We start from the raw sequence: 12,810 nt of genomic DNA on the forward strand, positions 1-12,810 counted from the left end.
ATTTGCATAATGCAGAATATGTTAATACCCCCCCCCCACACACACACACACAACACACACTGTATAACTGATAATCCCACAGCAGATACACACACACACACACACACACACACACACACACACACACACACACACACACACAAACACACAAACACACACACACACACACACACACACACACACACACACACACACAAACACACACACACACACACACACACACACACACACACACACACACACACACACACACACACACACACACACACACAGTATACCTGATGATCCCACAGCAGACTATACCGCCCTGGCTTTAAATGGGCTGCTCTAAGCACTGCTGTCATTAGCCAGGATCGTGTGTGGAGGGTGTCATAACACATACAAAAGGGTTGATTTTACTGTACATGAGTTTAGAATAATTGAGCTTGTCAGTGTTATGTTGACACTAAGTCGATGGTGCTTCTTTAGGGCCTTCCTACAGCACAGCCTGGGCTCTTTCTTTAGTCTTTTCCTCCTCTTGTCGCTTCATGGCCTGGATCACAGCAATCTCGTTGGCCTCTTTCTTCTGGTTCCTTGCTTCAAATAGCAACCTGAATCAAAACAACAAAATTGGAAAATAGGTCTCAATCTTATATATTACTTATTACAGCAGCACACAAACTAGGTCCCATTTAATTTAACTTAAAATGTTTTGCCCAGTGGATATAATATAAAATTGTATATTTCTGCCCCCCCCCCAAGCTGTTGACAGGCCCCTTTTTTTTAACCTGTTTTTGATTATCCTCTGCACAATGGCATCTGTAGTGAGGCTGTTGACACTGTCAACGGTACGCAGAATTCCTTCCCTTCTCGGCTCCTGGATATGAAGAAAAAAATTCCGAATGGATGTGTATCATCTCTGCGCATAACTGTATTTCATGGAGATGTTTTGAAAAAAGCGGTATGTGACAGTGTTTAGAGTCTTACAGCGTAAGGGTCGGATCCATCCTTGTCAGGATATATTTCTGTCTTTCCATGGCATACAAGATCCACCTGTGGATAAATAGATGTGCTATTTCATTCACTTTTAATTGCAGAGAACATTATTATCTAGTGGTGAGAGATAACACTATGGCCTGTATTTACCTTAAAATGGTCCAGTAAATCTTTTGTGACTGCAAAGGGTGCACCAATCACTACTTCTGACACATACTGTGAAAAAAACAACACAACAAAATCAGAAATCAATCACCCACAATGAATTGCAGATAAAGAAGATATACTTGCAATGTACTGTGTTGATGGTGGAAGAAGAAGAAGAACCTACTCGACAAGCCAGGACGCTGAGAGTTCTCTCGTGGACATTCATGATGGGGTAGTTTTTCCCTTTGTAGCGGTTTACCTCCTAAAAAATATGAACAAAGAGAAAAAATAAAATGTCACAACTTGATTCAGGGAGGCAGTGAATGTTTTACACAACTGAAAAAGAGCCAAGGAGACCCACCTGATCAAAGTGCAACCCCACTATAATGTATGGCTTTTCTGCGAGCTTATGCACTGCTTCCAGGAAGTCCACATGGCCAATGTCTGATAGGAGACTAGTCAAGGGTGACTAAGCATTTTAGAACAGCAGACTTTTTTATAGCAACGGTTCACAACATTATGAATTCACACCATTCTGACAGTGACACCACTGCTTTTATAAATGACAGTCACAGAAACGTCTCAGTTTACTAAAGGGTACATGCCTTTTGATTCAAAGGTTTTATTGTTGTTAGCAATATTTTTAGTGAGGTTCTAAAATGATACGGAAGAGGTCAAAGGCTCCTGCCACATAGATGATGGTGTCTCCGGGTTGAGGCTCCTGGCCTGAAGCAAACTGGATGATCTTCTGTGAAGTCTGCAGGAACTGAGACACCCCAGTCCAGGGACTGTGGCCCTTCTGACCATGTGAGCCCCATAATCAAGAAACAGGCACAATGAGTACAAACAGACCGTAGCAATCAGTATCATCACTGGAGTATCAGAATGCTGGATCATCACCACCACCTAGTGGTGTGAGTAGTAATGTCATCTCTTAAATGCTAAATAGCTCACTTGCTGTCCCACAAATCCCCGGCGCATTTATTCAACCCTCTCCAAATTCACAGCACTGCTGTGCCAGTTGCAAATGTTCTAATGTGAAGAGACCATCTAAAGCTTTCACAGTATTTAAATCCCCAGCATGTTAACTCTTGAGTTAGGTTCTCTATCCAGGAACAGAAGTGGCATTCACTGTTTACTGGCACAGCCTGCAACTTGATTATAAAGTGGGTCCACAGTAAAGGCCTTTGTTTAATAATGGTTGACATCTGGCCCACATGGCAACTTTAACTACTTGAATGACATAACAGTAAAGGAAGAGGAAGCTAAAGAGCCAAGCATTTGGTTTTAAAGATATGCTAATTAAGAGTTTGGTAGTAAGCTGAGGATTTGATATTAACTAGGTGATGACGAAATTAAAATAAGCTGTAAATAGGTTTGGTACCTACCTTTCCAAAGTTGTCTGTGTGCTGCTGATAGTCTGAACTATCCTAAAGAGAAGAGAGGTTTGAATAAGGCATGTGCTGCGTACTGAGGGCATATAATAATAATAATAATAATAAAATAATAATAATAATAATAATAATAATAATAATAATAATAATAATAATAATAATAATAATCTTTATTTATAGAGCACTTCAAAATCCACGTTACAAAATGATTCACAACTTGGCCGCAGAATAAAACAGACATTAAGTCATAAAATTATCAGGTTTAATTTGGTGTATAAAGACCAATACAGTGTTGGGCTTTTTTTCAAGGAAACAAAAGAAAGTTCAAAGAAAGTTCAAACTCAGGTAGAATCAGGAAAGGCTTTTCGATAAAAATATGTTTTCAGAAGGGCCGTAAAGAAGACCACTGACTCAGCCAACCTGATTTCCTCGGGCAGATCATTCTAGAGCCTCGGGCCCTGCAAACACTCTGTCCCCTTTAGTTTTCAGCTAGGCCTCTGGCCCAGACAAAAGACCTCTGCCCGAAGATCTCAAAGTCAAACCGGGACGTACAATAAGAGGTCAGGGATATAGGGGCTGCACAGTGGCAGTGAGATAAAGGCATGTAAAATGGTCTTGTTTTCTTTATAGAAAGACTAAGGCAGTACTTACAATGTTGCTGTGATGTGCTTTGGTCATCAGTAGCATTCTGCCAACCAGATCTGTGGTTGAAACTCCCTGGGTTCTCTTACACTCCCTGGAACAGCATAATACACAATTTAACAAGTTAAGAAAAGCATACACAACAATATTATCCAGACTGTTATTATCTTCTGCATTTTTCAAAAAGCAAACTCGCCTGTACCGCCCTGACTTCTTCACCTCCTCATATGTGTCTTTCCCATCCACTGTTAGTGTTATATCATCTGAAACAACATCATAAATGACATACTGCTTGCAGAAATCAACAGAGCGCTGCATGTTATATCAACAAAAAATCGGTGATCCAGCATTATACTTGGAACTGACCAACATTGTTTAGGGCTATGAATCGATTTGTGTGTCTAAATGAGGACAAGAGGTAGTGATATACTGTACCTCCGTGCACACAGAAGTCACAGTTGTACTTGTCGAGGGTCTGGAGGGTGGTGACATAAGGCGCTCCTTCCACAACTTCATCCACCCATTTTATGGCCCGCACCATCTTATATCTTTCTGCCTGAGTGAAGACTGGCGGACCCTTGTGCTTCGCAATCTCACCTTCAAAACAAAACATGTACACGTTACTGTTGTTGATACACACAAATAAACTGAGATTAATAACAGAGAGACAGAAATTTCCATCTGATAAGCAGTTTTTATAGTGACCGAACGCAGCTGCGCCTTCGTCCTTAAGATACGTTATTGTCACTTCAGCAGAGGGAAAGATTGCTGATATCTGTGCTCGCCCTGGCTATGAAGTCATTCTTGGATATCTTAATGTCAGAATGCCCCAGTGTGCCATAGACGGGTGAGACCACAGACATGTCTATGGGTAAAATGTAATCGCTGAGTCGCTGCACTACTGTCACAACAACCCCTGTACAGGGCACAGCTAGTGTCTGCCTGCTCCTGATAGGACTGAAGAAGATAAACAGAAGCTTCAGGTGCCATGGCTCCCCAGACTCATCGGAAGGAGGAGTTGGGGATGACAAAAGTTATGTACAGATGAGCTAGGCCTTAAAGAGAGGTGTAGGTGGACAATAAGTCATTATGGTTCTGAGCCTTACTATCTGTGTGTACTCCAACGATGAGGTAATCTCCCATGGCCTTGGCCTGTCGCAGCTGGTTGGAGTGGCCATAATGGACCATGTCATAGCTGGGAGGATAAGAAGATAAAAAATGACATAAAAGTTACATTGTCGTAGCGAGGTACAGGAGCAGTATGAAAGGATTGTTTTTAAAACAATTGGTTGGAAAATCAAATAAAAGAAAAGGATTTCTTGAATTATAGTCATAATGTTTGGCAGCCAATCAAAATTAAAACACGTCCGGAACTCTTCTCCAGTGCACCATGCTTTATTCCTGATGATAGCAATATAGTCGCAAACAACTGTTAAATAAAGCATGGACCGTGGTTTAATTTTTAAGCTCACGCTGTTCTCTTGAACGCACCAACAAGGTGTTTTTCTCAACTTGCAGAAACTTTAACCAAACAGAGAGAGTTGATTAAAACCCTGTGATATAAATAAAAAGCAATGACAAACTGGAGTGTAGGAGATCAATAGATGTTTAGTTCATGGGCTGAAAATGCATAACCACTGATATTTCTGATATTGTCGACCCACCAATGTATTTCACACACTTCATGTGATCTGTTAGATATGTTATCAAAGTCTAAACATAAAAAGTCAACAGCACAGTGTGTTTCTTCATCCCACTTTACTCCACCCAGGCTTTGTTACCATCTGTAGATAATTAGATTAGCACAGATTGGAGAATGAGATTGTAACATGGTAATCTAGCATGGTAATAGAGAACAGATGGGCATTTAGCCTTCCATCACTATTACTAGTGCCAACAGCTGACATCAGTCTGATCATTTTTCTTTCTGGTCTACTTGGAGCATGATATTGTCTAATATGCACAAAAAAATAAAGTGACTGCAGGTGTCACTGAAGATGCATTAAGTTTATTAGACTCTGATCACTATTACAGTAGCTACTATAACCATCAGCAATATGTGACAGCAATTAACTTGGAGAATCACAATAATGACAACATACCTGAAGGCGAAAAAACACATTCAAATTGGCATTTATGTCCTCTTTAGTTCATTAAATTACATGTCAGCTCTCTCATGGGTCAGGTGCAAAACAGCACTATGAACAGCATCCTCAAAAATCAATAAGAAAACAGATGAACGCTGCCCTAACTACAGTTTGTGCACAGCCACAACAGTAACAGAATCCCATGTTGTTTTCAGCCCCAGGCTATGCTAATGAAAGATAGCATCTGTGCCTTGCTGTGGTGTCATTATAGACAGCCTGACTGAAAACAGCCTGGACTGCACTTGAGTTTTATTCTAACACATAAATAACAATTACCAGACTGTAGGGGCTTTTTTATGTGATTCAGATGTATCCACTATACTTCAACAAAATGCGAGAACCACAAAAAGAGGCTTGTTGTCGAGGAATCTATTTTTTTCTGTGTGAGTCTTGTGCTGTTAATCTGTTGAATTAGGATCCATGTGTGCAGGCTCTGAGGTGATAGTGGAGGGCCGGAACAGAAGAATGTAGTAAGGGGGAGCATTTGGAGGTAATGAATAGGAAAGAAAACTCAGAGTTACATAAGACCAGGAGGCTCTTTTGGGGGGTGTTATACTACCTAGATGCCCAACACGTGTTACCGTATTCCTGTTGTATTTTTTAGCAGGGATGGATCATGACCAGGAGATTATGAAATATTGATTAGTGCAACCTGTTAGCAGACACCCAAACAGCACCTACGCTACTCAAGAACAAAACCAGACGAACATCTGTGGACACAGTGATAGAATACAATGGGATATGTGCAGGAAATACCAGTTAGGGGAGCACAAAATTTATAATCTTGACATTTTGGTTATCCTTTAATTCAAAATGTTAAATACCTGGAGACATAGTGCTCAGGATATGACTAGTCTCGTGTAAGGCTGGAATGAATAAGTAACACACTGTTACTTCACTGAGGCTTTAAATAGCACATTTATAGTCTAGTATAGATTAACTACCTTAGTTAAGGTTAACAGTGGAAGAGGACTTTACACTCTTCCTTGATGATGCTTCACTGACAACTGATCTTTAATCCCCGTCACCTCTTTGTAGGTTGACAAATAAGCGCGTTTGTGAAGCAAAAAAGGGGCTGGGTCAAAGAAGTCTCAACAGATGAAGTGACTGTGCTCTTTCCTTGGAATTTTCCTCTCGTACGGCTGACAACGCTGGATGCCAGTAAGAGCGTGGTGGCGTCCAGTAGGGCTTCAGGAACAATGTGCTCAGTGAAGGGCGTCGGGCACGGCTGCACGAGCCACAGTGGCCGTAGCAGGTGTGGGCTGGAGGGGTTAGAGGGGGTTAATGACATGAGCTCTGTTGACATTGGCTCTCTTTGCATGCTCACCCCACCGGTTAATATTCTGGCATCCCAAATATTCTGAAACATTCCATCAAACCATAGATAGGCAGCCACACCTAAATCACAGGAATTCTACAAAAGAAAGCCACAATAATCCTGGCCTTAGTACACAGAATTTCAAAACGTGTATTTTTCTCGGTGTACCATTGAGCCAGAATCTGTCCACCAAGGCTTGGTGTTTCTCCCAGAGGAGGCATCTTTAAGGGTCAGTTCTCGAGCTGCAACTAATGATTCATTATTGATTAATAGTTTTGTGTATAATGAAAGAGAATAGTGAAAACTGCATATTAGAATTTCAAACAGCTAATTGTGACATATTCAAATAGCTTGTTTTATTCAGCCAACGGTCCGAAAACCAAAGATAGTCAGTTAGCAATCACATATGGCAACAAAAAACATCAAATCACCTCATATTTGAGAAGCCAGAACCAGTGAATAATGTCTCAAACGATTAATCATTTGTCAAAATAGTTGGTAATACATTTTCCTTCAATCGATTCATCAGTTCGCCCAAATTCTGGAGATATATACAGCTGAATATTCTGCTGCCAACTCAATACAATAGGGGTGAAAAGATTTTTTGTTTTCAGCAATGTCCCGTCAAAGCCCTAACTGTCAACACCTTTCATTATTTTCTGCCTTCAGCGGAAAATACTTCCTAATGAAAACTGTTTACACTAAAGTGTGTGGACAGTGTTTCTGGATAGAAAGATTGTTGTTGAGTTTTTCAAATATCGGGATAAACTACAAACAAAATTCCATTTTACGTCCACTGTTTTGGGGCAAAAGTTTAAAAAAAAACACACAATTTCCTGCATGGTTAGATACCTGTATGTCTAATGGAAAAACACTGTATGCTTTTCTGGTTTAGGTGAACTAACCCTTTAAAAGGGGAGGGGAGTCCTCTTAAAAGTGCCAAGGTGAGGTGACTGAAATAACAGACTGAGCACAATACGTGTAGGCTATCTGAGATGACACTAAAACCTTTTCCTTCCACATAGTCCAGTCCATTAAACCTGTTCAGTGTGCTGAGCATCATTAGGCCTGTCTGTCACATGAAGAGTGGCCAACAATCAAGTGTGGCTGTCATTTTATAAACAAGGAGAACATTGCTGCTGTTGTGTGTCGGAAGAAATGTTTTAGTTGGACACTGAATTTTACAATAAATATTGAAATATATCGGTGATATACATTAGTCAAAAAGTATCATATGAGCTGGAGGAGCAGAGTGAACAGAGCTTGACTTAGTTTTTTAGCCTTTGTTGTACATGTTTGCTGTTTTGCAAACGGATGTGAACACAAGTGCTAATGTGCCCTGGTTAGGGTTTCCCTTCCCACAGCTGTACACATTAAGCACCTGTATTGCATTAAAGACCGGCGGCCTGGCGCTATCTGAGCACCTTGCTCAACTTCAATACAATCGCTCATTATTCCATTACACCATGCTGAAAGAAGACACCTTGTTTTGTCATTGGGGCATCATGAAAGAAAACCCACGGAAAGTCAAACTAAGTATGTTCAGAGTGGCCTGCTAACCAAGTGGTCTGAGATGCATAATATGTAGGCTAATTGCAATGTTCTGGCTTTGAAAAAAATGTATGTGTACATTATTATTCTGTGATGTTTAAAACAATCTTAATAAATATTTTCACACCAGACATTTTGACTTTTCATAGTAGGAGAAGCATAGGTGTATAACGTTAATGATGGCTCGTTATATTCAGTTGTCCTAATAACAGAGAACCAGCATGCACAATACCTGGACCCTGAAACTAAGTCATCTATATATTGCAAGCTGGAAATATGGTATAACAAATCCTAATTATAAAAAATGATATGGTCACACACATTTACCAGTAATTAAAACAACTGTTTTATTCAGCGGCCACATCCAATGATTTTTGGCTGATTTTATGTGAAACTACACATACATTCAACATTTAGCCATAGGCCTGTCACAATAAGCAATAAATCAATTAATCACATGATAAATATAAATGAGCTCGATAATTTTTTAAATGGAAATTAACGCGGCCGGAAAAATTTCCATTTTATTTATTGTTTTTGGTTGTGTTTGGTTTTTATTCCAGTGCATTTTTGTTAACAGAGACTGAGAGTCCATTTTATTTATTTTTTTTGGTTGTTTTGTTCATTTATTGTGGATATTTAAAACGTCTTCCAGTTCCAGTGTCAAATATTCTTTAGAAATAAAAGTTTATTGATCTTTGAAAAGGTGTACCTGCATTATTATGCCATTATCATTATATTAGATGAAAATGGTCTCTCAACGTCAATATTGTTGTTTATCGCAATAATTTCGGGGACAATTTATCGTCCAGCAGAATTTGTTATCGTGACAGGCCTATTTAGCCATATGCCTTTAATGGTATCTTAATTATATGACTGCTAATTCTATAAAAAAAATGTTGTTTCTAACTTAGTAAAGCCCTGCATTAAGTGCAGTCGGTAGGCCTACTTACAATACATTGAAATACACTAATTTGGCAGACAATTTTATCCAAATCATGTACAATAATGTGTAATTGCCAGTATACCGGTAAACTACAGAGTATATTTAGAGCTGGTCATAGTTAGGAGTTAGGAATCTCCCTCTACATGACAGTAATGATGTGCGGTGTTATGAGAGATATCCTGATGTTATTATGTAATAATGTGTCCACTCACTGAGGAGGAAAATTGAGACTAGGATGTCCCAGTAATAATAATAGGGTAAAAGTAAAGTAATATAAGTCCTGAATTACAGTGATTTGTGTCTGGCCATTGCAACTCTCATGGTAGAATACATAAACGAGAATATTCAATTAAAAGTTTAGTGTTTACTGACATCTCTGGAGAATGAAGCAGCAGTCCTGAGAGCTGTAGGCCTGTCCCGGTGGTGGCATATATACACAGGCTGACACATTCATTCAAACGGGCTTGATGCAAACGATAAGAACAATGTTGTAGCATCATCATCATCATCATCATCATCATCATCATCATCATCATCATCATCATCACACCGTTAATCATCCGGTAGGTTACTCACCAGCCATCGCACCACACCCGGATTCTTCGCCTCCTCTTCTCGGGACTGCAAGCTGCGGTGCCTGGGATCGTCCCTGCGTCTTTCCCGGCTGCTGTGTTCACTTGGTGGTGGTGGTGATGTCCGTTCTTGATCATTTTTGAATCTGGCGAGTGATCACTTAAAAGTGCAACTGTAGCTGCAGAGCGACTTCCTCCGGTTAAGATGGTGAACGGTGTCAGTCGTGAGTCGCTTTTCAGTGCAGGACAGCCGGCTTGTGTGTCAGCAGCAGCAGCAGCAGCTCCAGCAGCTTCGGCGGCAGCAGTGCGATGCGCCAACGCCTCCTTCATCGGCGACGCAACGACGCACAACACGCTACGTCAAGTCGGCCAAAGAAAGCAGATAAACCACGACGGGAAGGAAGCACTGCTCATAAAACTCCCCGAAACGCATCGTTGCAGCTGTTGGTTTTATTTTGAAAAGACCAAAGGTGTGATGGTCGTTCAGTATGGAAGACTTGACACAGGTTGAATCGTACGATGGAGTGCACGGTGCACGCAGCCGACACGTTGTTACATAATAGCGGCGCTGTCCACTGTCATGTGACAATATCTGGATTCCCACAGAAATAGCAGCTATCTGCCAAAGCTGTCTTTGATGACGTTCCAGTTTGTGGTCTGTACGTTCACTTCAATTTTCTGCAAGCTATCCCTCTAAAATAACAACCATAACAAAGATAAGATAATTCCTTTTATTTATTATAAGTATGTAAACATGCTTATAGCTAATGAGCCAACAATTAGTAGGCCTTTTGGAGACATTCTTCCTTTGTGCTTCTGGGAAAAGCATCAAAAATAATGATATGATGAAATACGATGATAAAGATAAAATACAACAAAACAAAACAAAGGTTATAGATTAAAGAAATAATAACTGAACACTATATGTATTATTATGTATTAATTTAGCATAAAAGATATCAAATATCTAAATAGTATTGCAAATTTGTGGTGACGAGATCACAGCCAAGAAGGACATATTTCTACACTAGTAATTCTGGGCTCTGGGCACTCTGCCAGGGGGTCTGTGAAGTTTTCCAATTCACTCATTTAAATGATCATGACTTTTTTTTTTGTTTTTGAGAAAGGCTTCATAGTTTTACAAATACTATGACATTGTTTAAATCTATAGCCTAATAGTTTATATATTACTTTATAATCTAACGAATCTATAACTCATTATGCAAATATATACATATATCTTTCTCTTGTGTTGTTCTTTCACATAATTAAGACTATAGAAGTGTAAAAAATAGTCAAATTTTTTTCAAGAGACATACACTATACACAGGGGGTCCCCAGCGCAGCCATGGTCCACAATATAATCTTGATCTTTTAAGGGGTTCTTGACTGAAAAAAGATTGAGAACCTCTGCTCTACACTGACTAATTTCCATGTAGGCTATCTACATCTACAGTTAAGCAATAGTTCACGACAGACCGTGGTATGTTGTGATATATACATACATACACATACAGCAGAACAGCAACTCACATTTTCTGCTAGGTAAAATTGTTGTTTTTGTCAATGGAGTATTTAAGTATTAAAATAAAAAAAAAACATTCTAAATATAGCGTACACTTAAGATATTAAACCAGCGATGTAGTGTGTGTGCAGATAAACGGTTGCACCAGGTATCAGTTCGTTAGTCTACGTTTTTTTTCTCAGACTTGGAGTGATACTTATTGTGCAATTTGAACCATAGCCGATTTATATCGTTATTACATCACAGCTATGAACCAATCAGATTGCTTGATTCAAGCTACCTGTTTTATAATCATTTCGCAACCAAACAGCCCTGCAGTAAATGTTTATCTTAGTAAAGATTGTACTGTCATTTTTTTGTTGACATTCTTGTCAGTAAACAAAGATAATTGTGGTGTGACGAAAGGTTATGTATTCGTATTTGTCCAATACAACATAACCATGCACTCAAAAACTGAGTTGAATAATTCCTCAATTACAAAGTGTCAACGAAATCTCAACTGTTAGTAGTTTGCATATGGTTGCACAGGTGTTTCTAATGTTACAGCACGTATAAGGTGCATAGAAACTTACAATTGACCCGCCCTGGACTATAATAACAATATAGTGTGTGCAGTAAGTGTCACTTTGGGGGGATATTTCATAGTTTCAGAATCTCAACAGATGGGATGAAATTATTACTTCTCTGTTTGATAAAGTAAAGATGCACTGAAGGGGAAATCCTTCTGTTAAGAGCGTGTGGCGTCATCTTATGGAAAAAACCCTTTAAATCCATAGACTGTAAATGGTTAAATCACACAGTCTAACAAGTCTTTACACTGAAGTGCCAGCAGAGGGAAACCCAGACCCACATATTGCATATAAGCTGGAGCAAGGTTAACTCCTCACAAGCAGTAATATTTACCATGCTGGTGCCGGTTGTCTTGTCTCTCCAGTTGTCTGGAGTCTTTTATCAGGTTGTTTTATTGCTGGGATGGCACGGACTATCTGAAAAATAATGGTGTTTAATATGAATCCCTCATATGCACCATCACAACAGCTTCGTGTGATTCAAATAATTGCTGATGTGAACGAGGAAATCCACCCCTCGCCCAGTGTAGCATCTCTAATAAACAGGCATGTCCTCTGCCATGGTGACATTTGCAGAGCGGAGCCCCATGCCAAGCTTTGGCAGGGTAGACGTGCTAAATGAACGGCCTCTCGGATGGGGATGGCAACATTAATTGTGCAGCAGGGCTGGGGTCTGAGAACTGGGGCAGGCACCTGCTGCAGAAGTGGGTGAAGATGAAGAATGCTGTCCTAGATTGCCCACCAGCTCACCTTAACCCAACCCGCCGAATTAATCAACTCTTCAGAGGCCATCCGGTTGTCTGGGGCAGGCATCCAGAGGAGGGAGACGAGTCGGTTTTAAGGCACAGGTCAAACAGACCTGTAGGAGCGTCTTCAATTTAAGAGAAGGAAAGAACAATACCACGCTGCAATAATGCAGAGGCTCTGGGGTTTAGACTTGCCCTGCAGGATGGAGAGGGAAATGTAGCTCGTCTTCAGCCATCTGTCTCTTTGTCTCCGCATGTTCTCTCATGAGATGTGTTTT

At 40.0% G+C, this 12,810-nt stretch overlaps 1 protein-coding gene across 2 annotated transcripts; it reads right to left on the reverse strand.

Annotated features, from left to right (window-relative positions):
* Positions 1-198: 198 nt before the first annotated feature.
* LOC120575491 (ethanolamine-phosphate cytidylyltransferase-like) lies at positions 199-10,051 on the reverse strand. 2 transcript variants are annotated; one of them, XM_039826316.1, is made up of 13 exons: positions 9,697-10,051; positions 4,265-4,353; positions 3,594-3,755; positions 3,355-3,421; positions 3,168-3,252; positions 2,511-2,552; positions 1,789-1,936; positions 1,484-1,566; positions 1,307-1,384; positions 1,126-1,191; positions 967-1,032; positions 768-856; positions 199-590 (listed from the first exon to the last, which is right to left on the reverse strand). In XM_039826316.1, the coding sequence occupies exons 1-13, from the start codon at positions 10,020-10,022 to the stop codon at positions 476-478; spliced, it is 1,416 nt and encodes a 471-aa protein (XP_039682250.1). In that variant the 5' UTR covers positions 10,023-10,051; the 3' UTR covers positions 199-475. The 2 variants fall into 2 exon arrangements, with proteins under 2 accessions (XP_039682250.1, XP_039682251.1); XM_039826317.1 differs by having other exon boundaries at positions 1,789-1,921; positions 9,697-10,048.
* Positions 10,052-12,810: the final 2,759 nt, after the last annotated feature.

The sequence above is a fragment of the Perca fluviatilis genome, chromosome 15 (assembly GCF_010015445.1).
Source record: "Perca fluviatilis chromosome 15, GENO_Pfluv_1.0, whole genome shotgun sequence".
Classification (NCBI taxonomy): Eukaryota; Metazoa; Chordata; class Actinopteri; order Perciformes; family Percidae; genus Perca; species Perca fluviatilis.

Coding starts and splice junctions, on each gene's coding strand:
- LOC120575491 (XM_039826316.1), bottom strand. CDS start 10,022: ATGAAGGAGGCGTTGGCGCATCGCACTGCTGCCGCCGAAGCTGCTGGA. Junction 3,756..4,264: donor CGTTGGAGTACACACAGATA/GTAAGGCTCAGA, acceptor TTTGTTTTGAAG/GTGAGATTGCGAAGCACAAG. Junction 1,033..1,125: donor ATTTACTGGACCATTTTAAG/GTAAATACAGGC, acceptor ATTTATCCACAG/GTGGATCTTGTATGCCATGG.